A 22607-nucleotide genomic window follows, 5' to 3' on the forward strand; every position below is an offset into this window, starting at 1 on the left:
TTTCTGCTTCCTGAGAGACCTAGAAGAATCAGGGTTGTTTATCACTAGGTCCTGGAGGCAGGACCTTTTGGTCCCCAGAATCCCTGGGGTTTATCTTAATTAGGCGCCATCTGGTACCTAATATACGTGTCTGCCCTGGTCACACAGCCTAGTACTGTCCCATGAACCTTGGCTGTGCCCAGCTGTGCAGGATGCTTATGGCTGCGGCTGGCTCTGTGAGCCCTAGAGGCTCATCCAAGGGGGCGACTCTGACTGGGGAGGACAGGGGGCCTTTTGTGGTCCAGCCAAGATCAAAGATGACTCCCTCTCTCACTTTCTTTCCTGCAGGCCATTCTTAGGTCTCACTGTCTCTGGCCAGGCTTGGAGCAGAGGGAGGAGCTCAAAAACCAGGCCCTCTGCCCTGAGGCCTCCTCTGTTGGCCAGAAGAATCCTGCCTGTCCTGTGATAAGGGGGTCCGGGGGTCTGCCCCAGGCACTTAGCAGAGTCTAGGCCTACTCCCCACCCTCAACTCCCCTGCAGCCTCCAACACCGAGTGAAAACCAGGCCCAGCACGTCTCTTCTGGCCCCAACTGTTGCACATTTTGAGAACCACCTCTGTCTTCTCACTTTTCTCTCCATCCTGGATTATCTTTCGCAACTACTACCCTGCCCTACACAGCCCAGAACCTTTACACATTCAGACCCTGAGCTGAGTCCTCAAAATGACAAAGGTCAGAAGGGCAGGCCCCACATGGCCCTTCCTCCCCTTTGCCCACCCTCATAAGCCATCCAGCTCTCCTGCACACACCTCCAGGTTCCTGTCCCTGTGGTGGCTCCTTAGGCTTTCTTTACAACGTGTCTGCTCACAGCGGGGATTCTTCTGCGAGCTAGACAACGAGTGGCTCACACAGATGGCTGCTCACCCTTTCTGGGTCTTCCTGAGGGACCAGCTCTCAGTGTCCCCACCCTCTTTTCATAGAGAAAGCCAGGCTCGTCAGCAAAGGAAGAGGCTGACTCTTCAAGGAGTGAGAGTTCTCCCCTGGAAGTGGTGACAAAGGCGCTGCAGAGGCTCCTGCAAGGGTCGAGGGTCCACCGGTGTGCTGCAGGGGGGCGGGGGGGGCGGTCACTGCAACCTGGAGTCCCTCACACAGCGTCCCAGGGACGGAGAGCTCTCCTAGTGCACACATCAGCTCCTTCCTGTCTAACAGGCCACTGTCTCAGACCCAACCTTCCCACGTTTCCCTGGGGGCAGGGTGGGGAGTGGGGGGGGGGTAGGGTGCCTTCCCTCCTGCGCAGGCAGGACTACCTCCCGTTTCAGCCCCTGAGCTCTCTGCCTCTGCATTTGGGTCCACAACAGTGAACCCCAAGCCCCACCTCGTTCCCCCACTGGCGGAGCTGCTTGCCAGGACAGAGGATGAGGTCATTGAGGGACTGAGGGCTGAGCTGAGGGGGGTGGGCAGGCAGGAACAATGGAAATTTGGCTGAAAGCAAAAGCAAAGGGAGCTAGCAGGCTGCCACTACAGCTCCCCCAAGGGAGAGCTTGCAGTGTCCCCTGCTGGTGGAAGGAGAGTTTGCGTGCAGGCTAAATTGGCTCCTCTCTCCTTCAAAAAACCTTCCCTCCCCCCTCCCGCAGTGGACCCCTGGTGGATGACTCGGAGTAGAGGGTCACAGGGAGCAGATGGGTCATCTTGTCCAGTGGTTTCCAAATGCACGGAATTAGAGGTAGGGTTGATGCAGACAACTGTGGAGTTGACCCATCTGACAAAGGCGAAGAGCCAGTGGGGGCTGAAAAAACAGGCTACATGCGCAGAGCAGGCCAAGTACCCCTGTGTGGGTCTGGGCCAGCCCAGAGGAAATTCATTCTAGAGACAGTGCTTTTCTCTAACTGCACAAATATACGATATGGACTAGCTGCGGCCCTGGCACAGAGCAATCTTACTAAACCAAGTTTCTTTAGTTAAAGGAGACTTTGAAAACCACCTGCAAGATGGGGGAACTGAGGGCTGTGGAAGGGAGGGACTTACCCAAAGCCAGACAGCTAAGGCCAGGTTGGAGCTTAGAAGCCGGATGCCTTCTCTCTCAAAGCCATGTTCCTTGCATTGCACTGAGCTGGTTTTTACCCCAGGCCCCTTCCCTTCTGACCTGGCCCCTCTGACCTGCCACCCTCATTCCCTCAGCTTTCTCTGCAGCCCAGCTACTCTGTAGTCTTCCTCTCCTTAGCTGGGATCATGACACAGTGTTTGCCCGAAACTGGGGGGCTGGTGAGAAGGCCGGCTCAGTCTGCACAATTCCCAGCAAGTCCCTCACTCGTGGGGACGTGGGGACGGGAGCCGTCGCACAGGACAGAGTGGTGACGAACTAGAAAGGTCTGCTGGACGACACAGTGAAGTAGGACAGGGAGCTGTGCCTGGAGCTGGCGGCTCGGCTACTGTGCGGATGGGGCCTGCTTCGCAGGTGCAGCCTGCTGGCGTGTCTGTGCCACCCCGTAAGGCACATGGGCGGCCACCGTGCCCATCTCCTGAGCCCCAGCCACATGGAACATCTGGTCATCAAAGAAGATGTGCGGGCGGATCTTCTCCAGGAGGGGGCCCTTGGGCGCTCCCGCAAGGAACAGGGCCTCATCCGTCTCCAGGCCCCAGCTGCGCAGGGTCTTGAGAGCCCGGGCCCCCGAACTGGCTGCGCTGCGTGCCGTCACCAAGTACGTGCGGATCGGACACTCCAGCCGCAGGCCCTTGGAGTAGAACTTCTTCTGCAGCCTACCCAGCGCCTCTAGAAAGCCCTTCAAGGGGCCCTACAAGAAAGCAAGGGAACACCGTGAGCTCATCTGTCTCCCAAAAATTTGCCGCCCTCCCTCCCAACCTCCTCCGCCAGCGGGGCTCCTCCTAAAGCACAAGTGTCTTGTTGTTTGGGACGGGAAAGCTTCTCAAGATCCCTAAATCTCCCAGTTCTGCTGGACCTGCTGGGACACTGTGTGTACCTTATCGGTCTGGTGTCCACACTGCTGTGATTGGGGATGTCTGTGTCAGAATAACCATACCAGAGCACCTGTTCCGCCCTATGTCCATCCACGTGCCCACCAGGTACACGGGTGTCTGTCCTGCAGCTGCGGAAGCGCAGCCTTCTGTGCTCATCAGCGGGGAGGATGTTCAAAATGTCCAGTAACTGTGGCATGGGCACCCTCCCATCAGAATGGACTCCAGCCGCAAAGCACTGGGACAGACAGACCAATGTGCACCTGCTCAATATCGACCCTGCCCCTTGGGCACAGGGGGCTCAGGGTGTCGCGTTCCAGCCCTGTGGGGTCAGGGAACAGATTTACTCTCCACTGTGCCTAGAACAGCAAAGCTGAATGAGGATGTGTGAATAAAGAGCCAGATGCTGATGCAGGGGAAAATCACAACAGCAGCTGGAGGTAAGGGCAGGTGGGCTTCTGATCTTGGAGACCCCTCGCCGGGTTGGACGAGGCTGTGAAACAGCGGTCGCTGGCAAGTAGTGTTCTCCTGGACCTCTGCCTACCACTTAGTGGTAAAACCATCCTGCCTTGGATTCCCAGGGGTTTCAGAGGGACCCCACAAGAATGCAAGTCAGATGAATATGCAAGGGCCACAACTCCAGAAACCTGTTGAGTTCTTGGAGAAAGAGATTCTGGGAGGACTGAGTAACCAGAGTTGTGTTAAAAGCACAAATAGGACCTCCCAGGAGGTCCGAAAATCCCAACACCTCTAACCTCAGGGGATTTTCACCAGGCTCCAGGCCATACTCTGCTCTCCAGGAGACTTCAAGCAGTATAAGGGGCCCTGAGCCTCCTGGCCAAGGGATGGACAGCAGGAGGTGGGAGGGCTGGTGTGGCCCAAAGCAGGGACGCCGCTCCAGACCCCACACTCGGCTCGGTCTCCTGCCCCCTGAGGAGCCATCCAGCTCTTTCTTTTCTTCAGTGAGGTAAACAGGGGCTTCTTGAGGACCTGGGAGACGACTCAGAGGGATGAGGGAATCTCAGAGAAGGGGCAAGGGCCCCAGAGAGAAGATGGCAGCTCTGGAGAGAGAGTGAAGCCTTTGGCAAAGGGAAGGAAGCTTCAGAGAGGGCAGGAGAGCTAAGAGAGAGAATGGGGGCTTCCAAAGGTGGGGGGGGGAACTGCACTCAGGTGGATGGGATTCATTGAAGAGGTAGAAGCTCATTAGGGGGAGCCAGGGGTCAGGGGAGAGGGATGAAGGCTGGAGGCCTGGTGAGGAGACCCGGCTGGATTCTGGGCTGAACTTGGGGTTTGGTTCTGGGCTCGGAGTTCCATCCAAGGGCAAGTTCTGGGGACCCGCCTTGCCCCTCTCAGGGGTTCTGGGGAGTGTGTGGAGCACCTGAGCCAAAGGTTTGTTCTCGTGGGCCTTCTCATGCTCGAAGAACCTGTCCAGCCCGTGGGCCTTGACGATGCGCTCTGACTCATCGGAGAAGAGCACAGCATCCCCATCGAAGGCCACGCGCAGCTGACTCTGGGACACAGCCACGTCCCTGCTGGGGCTGAAGATGGTGGCGGCTGCGATCCCTGGGCAGAGAGAGGCAAGGGTTGTCTGCTTTCATCTAGGCTACAGGGGCCCCTGACACCTGCCTTAGCTGCTTGGGGCCAAGAGACAGCTATCTGAGGTTATCCTAGCCCCACTGGCCTCATCCAGGACTCAGAGCAAGGCTAATGAGGGTTCGTTTTCAGAACATTTAAAAACTGGCCAATAAGAATAGACAGTGGCTTTTGCTCTGAGAAGGGCTTTGAGGGCCCTGGCCCATGTCAGGGTTTCCTTTTAGTTACTTCTTTGTGGGAAGGTCTGGGGAGGCCCCAGGAAACAGGGGTCATTCAGAGGACTCAGGGAAGCAACTATTTACCAATCAGTATGGAGAACTTTCAATTCTTTAATATCTAGTAAGGTCATGCTGGTATGGACCAGCTGAATGTCAGTCTTGACAGGAAGGAAGGGCCCCCCAGGTCACTACTGTCCTAGGTGCTCCTTACAGGCACCTGATGTTGACTTACTAGTGGCTGGGAAGGAGCCCCAATGCGGGCTTGGCCTCAGTTACTCCCTACTGTTGATTCCGGTGAGTCTCTCACCTTCTCTGGACCAAGGTAAAATTAAGGGTGTTTGAGCTCTGTCTGGAGCTAAGACCCCAGGCTGAAACCTATGGGCACCTCCAGTTCACTGCCACAGTGGCCACCAGGTATGCCCCACTCAGGCTCCCTCAAGGCAACATGGGTAACCATCAATGGCAGTCCCAATGCCATCCGATTGTGCACACAGACTCTCTGCAAGCCTGGCCTCTAGGGGTGAAGGATGCCTGTGGGAGCCCTGGCCCCAGACCAGAGCTGCACTGGACAGCAGGCAGCCAGCGCCAGGAGGCTGGGGGGGCCTGGGGCTCTGTGCTCTAGTGGCCATCTCTCCAAAGGCTGCTTCAGCCCTGCTCTTGGGGATCTACGCTCACAGAGGCTGGGCTAAGGCAGAGCTCCGGGAGAAGAGAGCAGTGCCAGGCCCCTTTCAGCAGCCTGAGGATGCTCTAAGTAGGACCAGGCCCTGGGGATCAGGCCAGGCACCTTCTCAGCGCCCACAACATGGGAGCCAAGATGAACCAGGACCACCCGACTCTGGGAAGGGCCTCCCTCCCGACCATCCCCTGCTTGCTAGCCTGAGCTCAAATTACAGACATACAGAGACACACATGCAGGTCAGGGCCAAGGCCCCAACCAGAGGGTGCGACATCTGCCTAGGGAAATCGCTTCTGGGTTCTGGTTAAAGGAAGCCTCTTGGAGCCCAAAGCAACTCAGAGGAGTGAGGCATCAGTGGGAAAGAAGCCAGGCTTCTAGGCAAAAGACAGCATGAAAGAAGAGAAAAGTGGATATATTGTTGGTTGATGGAGAAACCCAACGGTAGTGTTCAGGCTGAGGAGCCGTCTCAGGCAGGGGGACAGTCCCCCCTCCCCTGTGGGTCTATTTTCTTCCATGAGCAATAGGGATATGCACCCTGTCAGGAGGACCGAGACCGTGGAGGCCACCCAAAACTGCCGCTTGGAGAGAGACATGTGGAAGGAAAGTCTCTTCGGCAGTACTTGCCGCTGAGTCTCCTAACTTCACCTCAGCACCGGCCAGGCCAGCTACTGGAATGCCAACCACTTCCCAGACCCCAGTGCTCAGGATGTTCTAGACACTGACCTTCTTCCCACTGGCCCTGAGAGGCGGGGAGGCTGCTCATGGTCACACAGGACTCAGAACTACTGATCTGGAGGATTCTTAGAAGGAAGTAGCTTTCTGGGAGGTAAAGAGGGTTTCCATGGAAAGGGAAGGCTGAGTGATGCTGATGAGTAAAAGCACCCTTACCACGGTAGGGTAGGAGGTGGGAGAGTGGAATAGATGGCCAATCCGTGGAACAGGTGGGGCCTTATTCTCAGAGTTTACAGGCCAGGTCATAGGAATTAAGGAAGGTACTCCCTTTCCAGTTACCATGGAAACCTTTAGCACTTGCTCAGAGCTTTAGGACCAGGCCCCACACCCCTGGAACCCTTCTGTCGGACTCCCCCATATTCTCCCTTCCCAGTTTGACTCACCTTCATCAATGGCTTCCCGTACTTTTTCCGCATCTGCCGACAGGTAGAGGTTGGTGTGATAGGCCTTGAGGTAGCAGATGGGGCTATTCCCACCTGTCATGCAGAACCGCTCAACGAACAGGTCTGGGGAGGAGGTAGAGAACACCCAGGTGATGCCCAAGTCAACCCTCAGGGCCTCAGAGTGGTCCCTTGGGGTCCAGTGGATGCCATATTGGTTCTGACTGGTGGTGGGGCAGCAGACGGATTATCTGAGTGATTTTAGGCCACCATTCCCCTCTCTGAGCCCCTCCATCCTTCATTCACGAAACATGGATGGGCACCCAGGAGTGACTGCCTGGCTCAGGGTAGTATATTTTTGGCAGGTAATCACAGCACTACAAAAGGTGTGTCCCCAGCCTAGCCTGGCCCCCCTGGCCATAGCTGATTGGATAGGGGCGGACACCTGATTGAAGATGGGCCAATCAGATCCTCCCAGGCTGATGGTGACCTCCTGCCCCTGTGGGAGGAGGCTGTGAAAGATTTGGTGGTTGGTGAAGAGGCTGTGGCTCTGAGTTACTGAGTTACCCCATCACTACCCCAGTCCTGGTTCCACAATGGAACGGCTAATGCCCGGTGCAAAAGGGGCCCGTGAGGGCCCTGCTCCAGTACCGTAGATGGTGTTTCCTAATTACTAGGTGCCTATGTCTTAGGGTAGTTAAATATTTTGAACATCATCGCTCCCAGCAATTTGAAGTTAGGATTTTTAAAACGCCGCAGAAGTGCTGTTCGTTGCTTAAAACAAGAACTGTTAAACTTACAAATTTGGGCCATATTCAGGAAAAGCAGAGAAACTGAGTTTGGGAAGAGAGGTGTGGGGGAGGGAGGATGGAGACAGACTTTCCGAGAGAAGCAGAAATAAGACCCAGAGAGAAAAAGCCCCAGAGAAACTTCCAGTACTTGGATTCAGCGTCCTGTGGGCCCAATTTTACTTCCTGCGCTGTGGTTCTAAGAGACACCCCTTTAACCGAATAAGAAAGTGTCATACCCTCCTCAGCTTAGGCTGCTTCATGAGGGTCTATTACTTCCAATTCAGAGTTTGGACTGAGACACAAAGTCCCTTCACTCTGACAACCGCACCTAGTCCTCCTAGCAGCCTTGTGAGGCCTGTGAGCCCCATTGCAGACAGAGAAACTGAGGCATGGAGGCAGCAAGGGCCCTGCCCAATGCATAGGCAGGGGGCCCTGTGCAGTGGTGTGCTGGAAGCCGGCTTGTACTGGCTTATGAGAGCCTAATGTTTCACATTCAGGGATTTTTTTTTTTTTTTTTTTTTTTGAGGCAGTTAGATTGTTCTCTGTTGGCAATTTAAAATCAGCCATGGTGGGGATATTTATACCCTAAGACAGCAATGCTACAGTCAGGGTTTTTATTTGTCTGTTTTGTTTTCTTAAAGGGCCAGCCTACCAGCATACCCCAGGGTCCAGATTCCAGTTGGTATCAACTCCCTCCTGCAGCAGTGTGACCCTATCCCCCAGCGTCTAGTAAGGGTGTCCCATGGCCAAGCCCCTGATGCTCACCGTAGTGGTTGATACTGTTGATGAGACGGACGCCCACTTGAGCGTGGTTGTTGGTCACGAGGACGATGTCAAAGATGTCCTCGCTATCGGGGTACAGCTCCCGCAGCCGCCTGTTCACAGCCTCCAGAGCCTGATGGGAGAGGGGACCTTCTTGCTCAGAACCCCGGGACTGATATCTGGAGTTGGTAGCCAGGACTGGGGAGGAGGAGGGTGAGCTGGGATCTAATGGGTGTGGGGGGAGGGGGAGAGGGGTGGTCAGAGACTGGCCAGGGGTGAGATCAGTGGACGTGGACTGTCTCATCCCAACCTCAGCCATCGTGCTGGTTGACGGCTGCACAGGGGCGCCTCGCTGAAAGGGTGAGTGGAGGCTGAAATCCAGTCCGGCTCCACCCAGCAAGCTAGTTACCTGGAGTGGGGCAGCTGCATTAGCGCAGGGGATGGGGCAGTTTCTTCTTCCCACGATGGCTCCGACCCCTTGCCACGCTAAGTTCCTGCAGGCTGGCGTCTGCCCAGAGGGGCCCCCTTTCCTTACTCAAACACCTAGAGGTGCTATCTCTGATCCCCAGAAAGGCACTGGGTGGCACCCACCTTCACGAAGGGGAAGGCCGGCCCGGGGCTGAAGGGCTCATTCTCATGTTCCAGCTGGTAGCGCACATACTCCTCCACGCCCTGCTCTGTGTAGATGCGCTGCTCTTCGTCCATGCGGAACAGGGCTCGGGAGGACACAGCGATGGTGACGGCGTTCTGAGGCTTGGGCTGGGCAGGTGCGGGAGGAGGGCTGTTACTCACACTCCCTGAGGCAGGTTGCACGTGCCAGCTTCTCTGGGTTCTAGGGTCAGGGAGAAGACCCAGGCCCGGTCTCTGCCCTAAGGAGGCTCAGCCTTGAGCAGGGGCAGACCTGGGTCAGGACCCCCTCCAGCCAGGAACTGAGGGAGATCATGGCTCCCTACAAAGGGGCATGATATGGTGGGTGGGGTATGCCCTTGGGCAGTCGGCAGTCTAGTCAACCATTTGGACACAACGGAAAAATGAATACAGTGTATGTAGCCGGAGTACGTCTGATGCTCAAGACGGTCTCCAGATGGCTTCCATTACAAGATGAGAGCTATATGCCCCTTAGGAAGAAATAGTGCCCAGAAACATAGCAGTTATATAAGAAAATGTATCTCCAGCCCAGATCTTTCTGCTAGGCTCCAGACTTATACATCTAACTGCCCCAGTTGACTAACAGACACTCAAACTCAACATGCCCGAAGTTGAATTTCCACCATCCCCTGTACTTCCAAACCCGATCCCCCACCCCCTCCTCATCTCAATGCTCAGCACCACCATGGACCTAACACTAAGGCCAGAGCCCAGATGTCAACCTCAAATCCTCCCCATTCCTCAATTCCTCTCCCCCACCAATCAGTCCATCAACCAGTCAATCACCAAAACCTGTCAACTGTATAGAATTCATCTACCTCTTTGTGCCTTCCCTGCCAAAGTCCAGTCCATCACCATCTCCCACCACAGGTCATCCATATTGTTGTCAGGGGATGTTTTTCAAGTTCACATCTGATGATGCCCCTCCCCCTTTCCGTGTACCCACTCTTCTCAAATTCTGTTCCATAGCCTTGAGTATGGAGTAGGAAGCTCTTTGAGACAGACCTCTACCTCTCTCCACCGTCACCTTCCTGTTATCCCACTTTGTTCAATATGACCTTTCTCATGTTTGAGCATACCTTTCTGTCTGTCTCCAAGCCTTTGCACATGATGTCCCTTTTGCCTGATCTGCATTTTCCTTGACTCCATCTAGCTAACTTCTTTTTTAATGTTTGTTTATTTTTGAAAGAGAGAGAGAGAACATGAGAGGGGGAGGGACAGAAAGAGAGGGAGACACAGAATCTGAAGCAGGCTCCATGCTCCAAGCTATCAGCACAGAGCTTGCAAAACCCATGTGATCATGACCTGAGCCAAAGTTGAATGCTTAAACCAACTAAGTCACCCCGTTGCCCCTCCATCTAGCTAATTTCTACCCAAACTGCAGGTCTCAGACTACATGTCACCTGCAGAAAGCCATTCCTCGCTCCTAGTTTGCTACCTCTCCCATAGAGTTCCTTTTTTAGTTAAATCTAGCACAGCCCTTATTTAACCATTTCTAAACATTTCTAGACAGATCTGGGGAGGAAGCAAGAACCATGCTTAAGTTCTGAGGGAGAAAGAACCAGGGCTATCTTGTTTATTTATTGTATCTCTAGTACTTAAAACTGTGCCTAGCACATAGCAGGTGCTCAGCAAATCTGTAATGCCTCTGAACTCGTAAGTAATCTGTTTCAATGAGAAACAGTATTTGCCATAAGAAACTTAATATGAACTGGTAACTCCAGTGTGGTACCCTGATCTGTTCAGACTGCTTGACATATAGGAGGTGCTCAGAGAATACTTTTTTGGTTGATGCAAATTTTACAAACACATACTGGTCCTTTGTGCCAGGTCCCTGGGCTCTGCCTGGGAGTAGCCCTGGTAATGACTTGGCTCCTGCCCCTCAGAGTCACGGGCTGGTAGGGAAGAAAGGCAGGTAAACAGAGGCGCAAAAGGGGTTGGAATGAGTAACAGAACACAGGTGAAAGCAGAGTTTTGATGACAGGGTCCACAGTAGGCTGTCATAGGAGAGGAGGCATTTGCGTGGAGCCCAGAAGATGGAGTCCCGTGAAGGGAAGCATGAGGAGGTGAGCACGTGCACAGAGCATTCACAAAGGTGAGCAGAGACCAGGGCAGGTGTGGGTGGAGAGGAGCCCAGAAGAGTAGGCAGGGCCTAGAAGGCCACTGTCAGGGCCTGGAAGGGCCTCAGGGCTCCTTCACCACCTGCAGTGGAGTGGGGAGAGGGTGTGCCACCGCAGACACTATCTGGACCCTTCATAATCCGTGGGGAGGATTAGAATGTGGGTGCTTGTTGCAAAGGAAACAATCAACAAAACTATTACGCAACCGATGAAATGGGAAAAGATATTTGCAAATGACATATCAGATAAAGGGCTGGTATCCAAAATCTATAAGGAACTCACCAAACTCCACCCCCGAAAAACAAATAATCCAGTGAAGAAATGGGCAGAAGACATGAACAGACACTTCTCCAAAGAGGACATCCAGATGGCCAACAGACACATGAAATGATGCTCAGCATCCCTCATCATCAGGGAAACACAAATCAAAAGCACACTTAGATACCACCTCATGCCATTCAGAGTGGCTAAAATGAACAAATCAGGAGACTCTAGATGCTGGCGATGATGTGGAGAAACGGGCACCCTCCTACACTGTTGGTGGGAATGTAAACTGGTGCAGCCCCTCTGGAAAACAGTATGGAGGTTGCTCAAAAAATTAACGACAGAACTCCCCTATGGCCCAGCAATAGCACTGCTAGGAATTTACCCAAGGGATACAGGAGTGCTGGTGCATATGGGCACATGGATCCCAATGTTCACAGAATGTGGGTGTGTGCCTCTGGGTGCACAGGCAGCCAGAGTCCCAACACATCCATGTGACCTGAGCATTCCTGGAACTGTAATTCCCATTTTATAGATGAGGAAACTGAGGCATAAGGTGGGGGTTAACACTCATAAATGGACTCAGAGTCTGGCTGCTGCTGCCAGCACTGTGGGCCACGTACTCAACTCCACTGCTTCTCTCTGGAGTCAAGCCTGGGTCCCCATCAGTTGATGACACTGAGTGATTACCACGTGACAGGCATGATCCCCGCTCCCATGGAGCTTATGATCAACCCCCAAGGCAGAGATCTGTGCCACCCTTTAGAACAGCATTGTCCAGTGGAACTTTCAGTGATAACAGACACGTTCAGTGCTATCTGTGTGCATACGTGTGGCCACTGAGCAACTTGAAATGTGGCTAGTGAGACTGAAGAACTGGGATTTTAACCGCACCGGGTTTTAATCAATTTAAAGTTAAGTGGCTACGAATGGCTAGTGGCTAATGGAGCTTTAAACCTCAAAGGAGTAACAGAAGACCAAAGAGTTCCCCAAGCTCACGCGGTAAATCTCAGTTTGCATTTGACTTTTACCCCAACCAGGATGGTGTGTGTGGCCAGCAGGGCCAGGGAAAGGCAGTGCCCGGACAGGTGCCTCTTCTCTGGGGCTCACCAAGCACCTCTCCCAGTTGCCAAGCACCCTCGTTTGCGTGATCACGGGTTGGGTACCTCGCAATCCCCTTGGCAACTGTGAGCTTTCGAGGAAAAAAGGTAAGGTTAAAAGACCGAAAGGAAAGGGGTGATAGAGGCCTGGCCAGGGGTGGTAAGGGTGGGATAGGGGTGGTGGGAAGACCACTCTCATGAACCCAGGGAGGCTGCTGGCCTTCAGGATGGGGGCTGGGCTTGCTCACCCCCTGGGCTTACTGCCCCCAGGGACAGGCCCATCACTCCTTCAAGGACAGAGAGCCAGCTGCCCTCCCAGCCCCTTCAGGCAGGTTCCCAAGTCAGCCGCTCCAGCCCAGGCAGCCAGCCAAGGTCTCGCTCCTCACTTGCTGTCCCACAGTCCCTGCCAGACTACTGCATTCTGGGTCCCCCTGGCTGAGCTATTCAGACCCCATCCCATCCCACCTCTGGCCATCATGGGAAAAACATCCCAGTTCCCTTTCTTCTTCTATAAATGGGGAAATAGACTCAGAGAGGGGCAGAGTATTACCCTAGGTCACACAGCAAAATCAAGGCAGAGCCAGGTATGTAAGATCTCAAGTCTCCGACCTCTAACTTGGCCTCTGTCCACACAGCAGCACCTCCCTCCGTAAGCCCCTCCTTGATTGCTCCCAGATGACCCCAATCCCTTCCATTTCAGCCACTTCCTTGGGACCCTTGCCCCACACAGACTTCCCCTTACAGATTTGAGAGAAACAATGAGGGAAAGCCATGTCCTAAGACTGAGGGCAGGGCTCTCTTTCTCCTCGGAACGGAGGTCCCCAGGGCAGGACCCTTCTGCCAGCTCCATCTGCTCTCACACTGTACAAGTGGGATGGGTTCTTGGGGCCCAGAGGGCCTGAACTGCTATGAGAGATACAGAGAGGGTGGCCTCTCCATGCTCCAGGCAGAGCCGAAGGGACAGGTGAAGGGCTGGCCAGAGCTGGGGGAAAGCCAAGCACTTGGAGAGGCCCCAGGACCTGGTTGCAGAGGGAGGCCACCGCTTCATGTGTTGTCAGGCATACCTGGAACGGCTCCTCCAGAACGCAGAAAGGAAGTCCAGATTCCAGACTGGGAACTGGGTCAGGGAGACCCTTGCCCCACACCAGGGACTCAGCCTGAGAACACTGGGCTCCTGGGAGCCACGGTCCAGCCAGCTCTCTCTGCCTTCCACTGGTGCTGGGGGGCGGTGCAGGGGACAACGGAGGAGAGGCGGCCCTGCCCAGCCCGCCTGAGGAGCTCTCATTTAGACTGACTAGACTCTGCCTGTTGGGCCCAAGAGAGGAACGCAGCCAAAAGCTGTTATTTCTAAAAAGTCAAACTGGGAGAAGAGCTGCTGGAAGAGAGAGTGACAAGCTAGGTCTGGACTGAGGAGTCCCCTGACCCCATGAGGTGAGGGGCTCCTATGGGCTTTCAGGGCTTAAATATTTCACTCAAGCTTCTGGGAATGAGAATATGCTCTGATGGGGCCCAGGAGGCCTAAAGCCCCCAAAATAGCCTGTGGGAGGAGGGGCTGCTACAGGAAGGAGTGGGGCGTCCCAGAGGACCATGAGGCGTCAGGGGTCATGACAGACAACTGGACCTGAGCTCCCTGGTCCCATGAAGGAGATACATTGGTGAGTCCTGCACACAACCCCAGTCCCAGTCTCCATCCCCTGGGCCATGACCTTGACATTAGTCAAGCTTCCTCTTCAGGCAGGGACCAGCCTCCTCACTGGGCCACCTGCTGCCAGACTCAGCCTCTCCCATCCATCCCACACAGCCCCAGAACAATCTGCTAAAATGAAATGGGACCAAGTTAATCCCCTGCTGAAAAATCCTACAACAGCATTCTAATGGTCTTCACACTTTTTAAAAAGATTAACCTTTTACTTCGATGAACTCCAGGGCAAAACCCTAATATGTAAAAAAGATATTACTAGAGTTTATTACTATAAATCTTTTTTACTAATTTACTATTTGATTCAAATGTATTACATGTACATAATATATTATAATGTCAACAGGATATATTATAACAGAAGCGGCACAGTTGTATAGGTGATAAATTTGAAACTGGGGGTTAGGCTGCCAGTGCGGCCTAAATTTCATCATCTAGTTAATTTGTTTCTGTGTTTGTTGGTTTTTGCACAGTATTGAGAAAGTCCTGAGTCACACCAATAGGTGGTTGCAAATGGTAAAAAAAAAAAAAAAAAAAAAAATTGTATTGTTTAAACTACAAGCCTCAAGATACTCAGGGACAATAATTGCCAGCAATTCCAAGATAATCTTCTATTAAGCAGTTCACAGGGAAAGATTTATTCTGAGTTTTGCTTTAAAAAAATCAACTTGTAGCACTGTAGCATAAATTAGTATGTTGGGGGTATCCAAGGTGCTAAGACGTCCACATAGCACATTTGAGTGAATTGAGCTTTATTACACATTTTTAATCGGTTAAGAGGTAGTTGGAAGGAAAATGAAAATAAATTTGATCCACATATGTGCAGAGCCCCCAGAAACATGGGGTCCCAGTGGAACCTATTTTAAAACCCCTGACGCATTGAAGACCCAGCATCCTTAATATGGCACTCAAGGCCCTATGTGGGTCTCTGGCATTGTTCTGATGCATCTCGCAAAGATCCTGCCCTCTCCCGCTCTAAGACATCCCCAAGCCTTTGCCCATCCTGCTTCCCTGTCTGCCTGGGAAAAGCTGCCTACTCAGGCTTTACGGTGAGCTCAGATGCCACCTCTACAAAGCCTTCCTTGGTGGGCAGTCACTTGCTCCCCTATGCTCCCAGGGCACCATGGAAGGAGGGTCTTTCCTCTGAGCACTCACTATGTCCAGGGTCTCCCTCGGTGCACTCGGTGCACTGTGAGCTCCTGAGGCAGGGACTCAACCCAGTTCACCTCTCAGTCCCCACTGCTGAGCAGGGAGGGCCTAGCGGTGCTGCAGGGAATGACTGTTGACAGGGTGGGCCTCCCGGGGGAGGGTCCGTGGAGGGAAGCAGCAGGATGCTTTAAGGTCAGGCTGGTGCTGTTTGGAGGACGCCTGTGGGCCAACCTCCGTCAGGCCCCTTCCCACGCTGTGAGATCTGGGAAGCAGGGATGAGCAATGCCAAGGCGAATCTGTCCGAAGGGGAAAGGAGCTCTCTCCTCTGTGTGAGTATCAGAGGGCTGAGACCACCACGGGGGTCACGGGGATGTTAATGACCACTGCGATGGGAGCAGAGCCCGGAGCTGTGCCGCGGCGTCCAGCGTCGGGAGCCCTGAACACAGAGCTAAGATCCCAGTGCAGCTTAGGACGCGGCAGCGCAGTACCGGGAGCCCAGGGCGCAGGGCCTTGAGCCAGAGCCCGAATGCAGGCGCTGGGGGGCCGAAGCCCGATGCCCAGAGGGCAGGGACCTGAGCGCACAGCGGGGAGCCGGGTTTCCAGTGTCAGGTTACCCGAGCCCGGGGCGCTTCCGTAGGCGCCGCTGACCCGTTTTGCCAACAAGTGTGCTGTCCGCGCGCCCCTGGCCGCCCGCTCTCGGAGGAGCTGGGCCCTGATGACAGCATGGGGGAGGGGGTCCTGGCGTGGAACCCGAGCCCCGGTTAAAAAAAAACAACAACACGGGCGCAGAGCTCCCAAAATAAACGTGAGCTGGCGCCAACGGCCCGGCGCATTCTGGTGCTGAGGAGCTGCCTCCCCTCCCGGAGGGCCGCCACGGGTCCCTCTCCAGGGGGCTTACGACCCTCCCCCGGTGACCCTTCCCCTGCCCTCCTCCGTCCCCAGGCCCTGATGTTACCGATTTGGGTTTCTTCTTGGGCGCGAGATTGTCGTAGAAAGTCTTGGTTTCCTCCCATCGCGGGGCCGCCGCGGTCTCTGCCCCTGGCTTGGGCTCCCGGGGCTCGCGGGGCTCCGCGGGGTCCATGATCCGGCTGCGCCCCGGCCCGCGGGAGCAGGCGGCGGCGGGGACGCGGCGCTGGCGGGGCTGGACTGCAGCAGGGAGGCGCGTCCCGGGCGTGAGAAGGGGGCGGGCCGCGGCGGGGAGTGTGCGCGCACTAGCCCGCGAGCAGGGGGTGGGGCGGGAGGGGTGCTAAATTCGCCCTCCTCGCTGGCCTCGTGTTGCTCTTTGCCGGGTGTGTGCTGGGCGCCAGCAGAGTCCAGAAATGAGTGGCGGGGAGAGGGGGCACTAGGGAAGGTTTGGCCTCTCGGGCTTCCTGGAGGAGGGGACCTGAAGCTGGGCTTGCGGGCTGCCGCGGGTTCCGGCTTTCGGGGATCGTGTTTTTCTCTGGTGCTCAAGGGCACCGAGAGAGGAGAGGCCTGGCAACTTTTCTTTCCTAGGATGGTGATCCCCAAAGGAGAAAATGAAAAGCTAGTCTCACCCCTTCCGTTCCGCCAAAAGCTAACTCGCCTCTTTCCCCTCTGGTGCCAGGACCCTGGGGATCCGATTGGCCTTCCTTCTCCCAGACCCCAGTCCCTTCGGCGGAGGCAGAGCAGGTGGTGGTGGATCGACAGCCCCGTCCCTGAGCAGGACGCTGCTCCTAGCCGGGCACACAATAAAGGGCGCAGCTGGACAGCTATTCCCCACCAAGGTGAAAGGGCCTTTACAGTGCCTGGTGAGATAGGTCCCCTCATCCTGGTGGGGGACCCAGACCCGGAGACACCCCAGACTCTGAACCCAGCTTCTTGCTGGCCCCTTGAGGGCCACCAGAGGGCGCGTGCTCACAGGTTCCACGAGCAGAGGTTGGAGTGGTTAGTCACAGGCTGTGAAGCGACTGAATAGAGAGAGGGTAGAAAAGGAGCTTGGGAACCAAAGACTATTTGGACCACCACCCTGGAGTTCCAGGGCACTGTCTCCCCTTGGTGCAGAGCCTGGGGTGCAGCCACTAATGGCACCTATCCCAAGGTACAGGTCAGGAAGCAGACAAGGGGCATCTCTGTGTGAGCCTAGAGGTCTGCACAGGTGTGGGGGAGCGGGAGAACATACTGGCTTAGCCTGGAGAGCGTCTGGCTGAAAGGGGGCACAAAATGGAGGGATATGCCCAGCCTCTGCCATGTCCTGGGGGCAGCCAACCAAACCCTGTGTGGGAGGAAGGGAGAAGTAATAAAAGCTTTTAGGATTGGGGTAAGTACTTTAGCTTGCCCTTCTCCAGACTTGATAGACTGTTTCCATGGATGGCCCCGGACTCCCTCCAGTCTGACTGCCCTTTGGCAGAGTGACTTCGACACAGAGACCTGGGTCAGCCTTACCAAGCTGCAGCTATGTGCCACATAAAGCTAAGTGGGGGGTAGAAACTCTAAGCAGAATGAGCCGATCAGCAGATAAAGATGGGGAAAAGGTGTGCAGAGGGCAGCAGAGACCCCATGAAAGAGAAACCCACGCTGCCCTGACAGGGAGCTGCCACTGATCTAGACAGTGTCCCAAGTCCCAAATGAGGCCATACAATACTGTCCATCTCTACACCTCCGTAAGAGTCCCCACCTCCCTTCAACAAATGCCCCTCAAAAGCTGGCGGCTATTGGTTTTGTCTGAATGGCAACCTTTCCCACCTTCTTCTACAGTTCACACTTGCAAAACATGAGTATGAAGTGCATGAGTCCACTTGAATGCAGATTTTTTTTTTCAATAAATATATGTTGGGTACTGTAAATGTGCTTTCTCCTCTTTATGATTTTTTAAAACATTTTTTCTCTAGCTTTACTGTAGAATACAGTGTATAACACATACAACATACAAAATATGTGTCAATTGGCTGTTTATATTATCAGTGAGGCTTCCAGTCAGCAGTAGGCTATTAGTAGTTAAGTTTTTGAGGAGTCAAAAGTTATACGCTTATAGTCGAATGATGGGTGGTAGAGGGGTGGTCAGTGCCCTTAAACCCGCATTATTCAAGGGTCAATTGTGCTAACAGGCCCTACCCCCCTGCCTCCCTGGTCACAGGAGTAAGTACGTGAGCGAGACCTGACCAATCGGAAAGCCCTGTTTCCCTGGACACAGTGATTGAACAAAGAATGGGCATGCGACTGCAGCTGAGCCACTCTCCTGCACTCTTATAGAGGGCTGCTGGGAGATTTGGCTCTTTGTTCTCTGGGGCTATTAATTTGCGACGGTGTGAGCTAGGAACCCATCTTTCCCTGAGGCAGGTGAAAGAACACGAGAGAAGCCCATCTGGAGTGGACAGTGAGGTCACAGAGACAGAGAAGCAAGTGCAGAGAGGGAGAGAGGGCACAACATTGAGCCTCTGGATCTATCAGTGCCTGAATTATCAGTTACAGGAGCCAACAAGCCTCCCTTTATGCTTTAGCTTGTTTGAATCGGCTTCTGATCCCTTGAAACCAAAAGCAATCCAGTCCTCTTACTCACACTGACACGAGTAGGGCTCTAAGGATCCTGTCTGACTCCGGGTTCAGTTCCCTTAAGAACTTTCCCTAGATCCCTCTTGGGAAGGGTTAGAACTCAATCTTAGATTCTTCTTTCCACTCTTTAGGCTTCTGGCCATCGTCTCTGTCTTCCCTGTCACACCCTGACCACTGGCTTCAAGCAGGGATTCCCCGGCTCTCTGCATTCCTGCACTTTCTGCATTCCTGCACTTTGGCCGGCACTTCCTCTCAGGGCTCAGCTCTTCTGCAGATGGATAAACTGGGAACACACCCCTCTGCACGTGAATCCAGGATCCCCGCACCTGAACTGCTGTCCTGGGCAGCCTTGACCCAGCATGCCTGGTCTGGTTGGCTGGTCTTTAGTGAGACCTGGGGCAAGAGGCCACCTACTCCATGAAGTCTTCCTTCAGCCTTCTCCCGCCCCCACCCCCAACAGATCTGAAGCACAATAAACAGTAACCCTGATGTTAGAAGACCTGAGTTCATGTTGCAGCCTTACCATTCCCTGAGCCTTCATTTCCTTGCCTTTAAAAATAAATAAAATGGAGACTTAAACATGTGCTTGGCTCAGCTGACAGGGAATCAAACAGGGAAGCAGTTTGGTCAAGTAGGATGGACTGTGTCCACATGAGAGGTCAATTGTTTGAGGCTTGGGAGGGCTTCACTGAGAAAGACATCACTGAGTCAGGGAATGGGTGGCTCAGGGAGAGGCAATGGCTTGTGTACAAGCACAGAAACATGAGAGATGCCTTAAAGAAATGGAGGGCAATATGGGGTGGCTCAAATTCAGGGTGAAGGGAGTGTGAGGGGGAAAATAGGCTTTGGTGGTCAGCAGGTGGCAGGCAGATCATGCGGGGGAGGGGCCTTGAGGGACTTTTAAGGAGCTTATCACACTGAGGGAAGAGGGGAGATTTTGAAGAATTGACATGGTCAGACTTGCACTTTAGGAAGAACATTCTGGTTTCTTAGGGACAGCTGGATGGCACAGAGGGTAAGCCTGAAAGCAGGAGGTAGATTACCAGGGTCACAGAGGTGAAGGCCAGAGCGGGGAAGTTTTTAAGAGATGGTAACCCAGGAACTGTGCACCCCAAAATAGGCAGGTAATACGACTCCCCATCCCCCCAGCGAGGCTTCAGCTCCAGGTTCTCAGGCTCCTGAGTCACCTCCTAAAGTTCATGGCTGCCCTGAGGCCAGGTCAGCCTCCTTCCTCTGTCCTAATTGCTTCCTGCCAAGGAAACCGACCCCCTCCAAGCGTCCTTGAGAAAATCCTTGTGAATGCAATTGAGTGTTTCAGGAAAAGCAGGCACCTCCAGCTGCCACTGCCCCCAACTACCTGTGACAAACAGTGCCTCTCTGGCCATTACAGGTCAGGGGAGGGGGTGAGGGAGGGGAAATTCTAAGAAAAACACATCAACACTAACTGCATCCCGGGGAGGTCTCAGGGTCTGGGCTGGGCTCCTGTGGATGGTGGAAAAGGTTACACACTACACAACACCCTTGACCAGCAGAGCAGGTGAGACTGAAATCCAGGATTTGTTCCACTTGCCAAGCTGTGCACCATAGCATGAGAAGGCTGTATTTGTTCAGAAGAAGGGGTATACTTTTCTCATTAGGCCAAAGGTGCCATCCACTGGCCCAGCTGCATACTTACACTCAGAAGGGGTGGCTTTTCCTAATTTGCTCAAAGGGCACCATATGGCCTAATTATAATCTTGGCTCCTGGCTTTTCTTCTCACTCCCCACTATCCACTCATTTGGGCTCAATGATGCTTTTCACTGGACAGAGGGAGAAATAAAGCCCATTGCTGGCTGCCATTAGCTCCCTTCTGGGGAAACTGCTCGGCACACAGGCCCACATATCAGCACCTGGTCTGGCCACTGATGAATGGACCACGGGCTCCCACTATAAGACAAGCTGAGCCCATCAGATCCTTTTGCTTGAGAACTGCAACTAAGGGATGCAGAGTGTTGTCAGCTATTGGAGGTCTTGATAGAGTGTTGGAGATGCAGCCACTCTTGCAGGGAAACTGAGGACATCTGAAGAGAAACCGAGGAAAAGAACACAGATGCAAATATTGCCAAGAGGAGGAGAGCCTCTTAGGCCCAGAGAGAAGGGAGAGACTTGTTGCCAGTTTCAGTTCTTTGGAGGCCCAGCCATTCTTGATTTTCCATCTTGAGGGTCCCTTGTAATATGCTCGCCCCTTTCTTTGAACTAGCTCAAGAGGGTCTCTGTTCCACATAACCAGAGTCCTTGCTAAAATAAGGACCTCAGCCCCCAGAGGGTTGCTGAGGCTCCCCCACCGATGAGCTCCCCCCGGCCCTCTTCTCCCCCATCCCTCACCCCAGCCCTAGCTTAGCTCAGAGAAGAATAAGAGCCCTCAGCATGGTCATACCTTTTATTCACTGTCAGTGAAAAAACACACCACACAGCACAGGGTTGAATAGTGAGGACAGTCACTGTGGGGACAGTCAGGAGCAGCACATGTGGAGAGGACAGGGGGCCACACTAGAGAATGAGTTGGGATGCCCCCCTCTACCACCCAGCTCCCCCATTTTCCCAGGTCTCCACATGCCCACAGCCTCCACCAAGCAGGAAGGGCCATACACCCTGGGAGGCCGGGTCCTGCCCCACCTTCCAGCAAAGGTAAAAGAAAACCTTGAAATTTTCAGAAAGAAAATTCCATGTTTTTCTGAGACTTTTCACTGCAGGATTTGAAGGGTTTTTTTTTCCCCCCCAGAAATGATAAATAAAATATGTAAGAAATGTATCCTTGCTTCCACAGTGATCTCTAAAGTCAGAACAAAACCTCACCCAGGGTGGATCTTCAGGAAAATGTGTTGCTTTTGTAAATTTTCATGTAAAGACATTTACAGTGTCAGCTTAGTACCCTCTGTAGAAACCCCCCAGGTTATTCTCTCATTCTTTCTCTTTCCTTTATCTTCTCTCCCTTCCTTCTCTCTCTCTCTCTCTCTCTCTCTCTCTCTCCAGCACAATGAATTTCTACCTCTATAAATTGTCAGGAGAAGATTCAGTGCCTTTGCTTATGGTCTTCCTTTTTCTTAACTTTTGATTTGAAGGTAAGTTATATAATCCTGATTACAGCTCAAAGGACCGGAGTGGGAATCTGAAGTAGACCACTGATGATTTTTGGAGATAAGAAATAAGGGGCTCATCAATCAGCCCAAAAGGATGAAGGAGGACAGAATGCAGTTAGAAGGTAGATGCTGGAAACTTGCAATTCAGACTTGCTGCAAAAAGAGACAAAACTTCAAAAGGAGAGTTTGAATATACTCTATAGATTGTTTTCACTGTCTATACATTGTTGTGTCTCTGCAAGTCATACTTCAATCTCTGCTAACCTTGAGCTCTATGGCAAGTCCCTCATACTGGCACAGGGATTGGAGGCCTGCCTCTCTTCTCAGGGCACGGCCAATGCTCTACCACAGAAGCTCCTGAGCACACAGCCCTTAGGACATCCAGGAGCACGTGGGAGCAAGACTTGGCCCACCTGTGCTCCTCTCATCAGCAAGATGGCGTTCCCAGTTCCTAGCCTGGTTTTATGTGTTCACATCACTGGGCCTGACTGGCAAATGTCACCCACAGGATATGTCGAGCAGCATGGAGTGATCAAACATGCTCTCATGGGTAGGACTTGCCCACCAGCTGGAGAAAAACAAAGACAGTTCTCTTAGGGAGGAATATGATAGTAAAGACAGTGCAAAGACAGAGCCAGATGCTTCCAGGGTTCTGAGTCAGAGGCTTCCCAAGACAGCACTGACCTGTTAACAGAGCTGCCCTGGGGTGCCTGGGTGGCTCAGTCAGTTAAGCGTCCGACCTTGGCTCAGGTTGTGATCTCATGGTTCGTGGGTTCGAGCCCCACGTTGGGCTCTGTGCTGACAACTAGCTCAGAGCCTGGAGCCTGTTTCGGATTCTGCATCTCCCTCTCTCTGACCCTCCCCTGCTCACGCTGTCACTGTCTCTATCTCTCT

At 53.6% G+C, this 22607-nt stretch overlaps 1 protein-coding gene across 1 annotated transcript; it reads right to left on the reverse strand.

Moving 5' to 3' along the window:
- Positions 1 to 2143: 2143 nt before the first annotated feature.
- Positions 2144 to 16164, reverse strand: NT5C1A (5'-nucleotidase, cytosolic IA). Its single transcript, XM_039224591.1, has 6 exons — positions 16039 to 16164; positions 8695 to 8862; positions 8107 to 8236; positions 6554 to 6676; positions 4330 to 4514; positions 2144 to 2770 (listed from the first exon to the last, which is right to left on the reverse strand). The coding sequence occupies exons 1-6, from the start codon at positions 16162 to 16164 to the stop codon at positions 2405 to 2407; spliced, it is 1098 nt and encodes a 365-aa protein (XP_039080522.1). The 3' UTR covers positions 2144 to 2404.
- Between the last annotated feature and the right edge of the window lie 6443 nt (positions 16165 to 22607).

The sequence above is a fragment of the Hyaena hyaena genome, unplaced genomic scaffold (assembly GCF_003009895.1).
Source record: "Hyaena hyaena isolate Hyena2069 unplaced genomic scaffold, ASM300989v1 scaffold_1681, whole genome shotgun sequence".
NCBI classification, from domain to species: domain Eukaryota; kingdom Metazoa; phylum Chordata; class Mammalia; order Carnivora; family Hyaenidae; genus Hyaena; species Hyaena hyaena.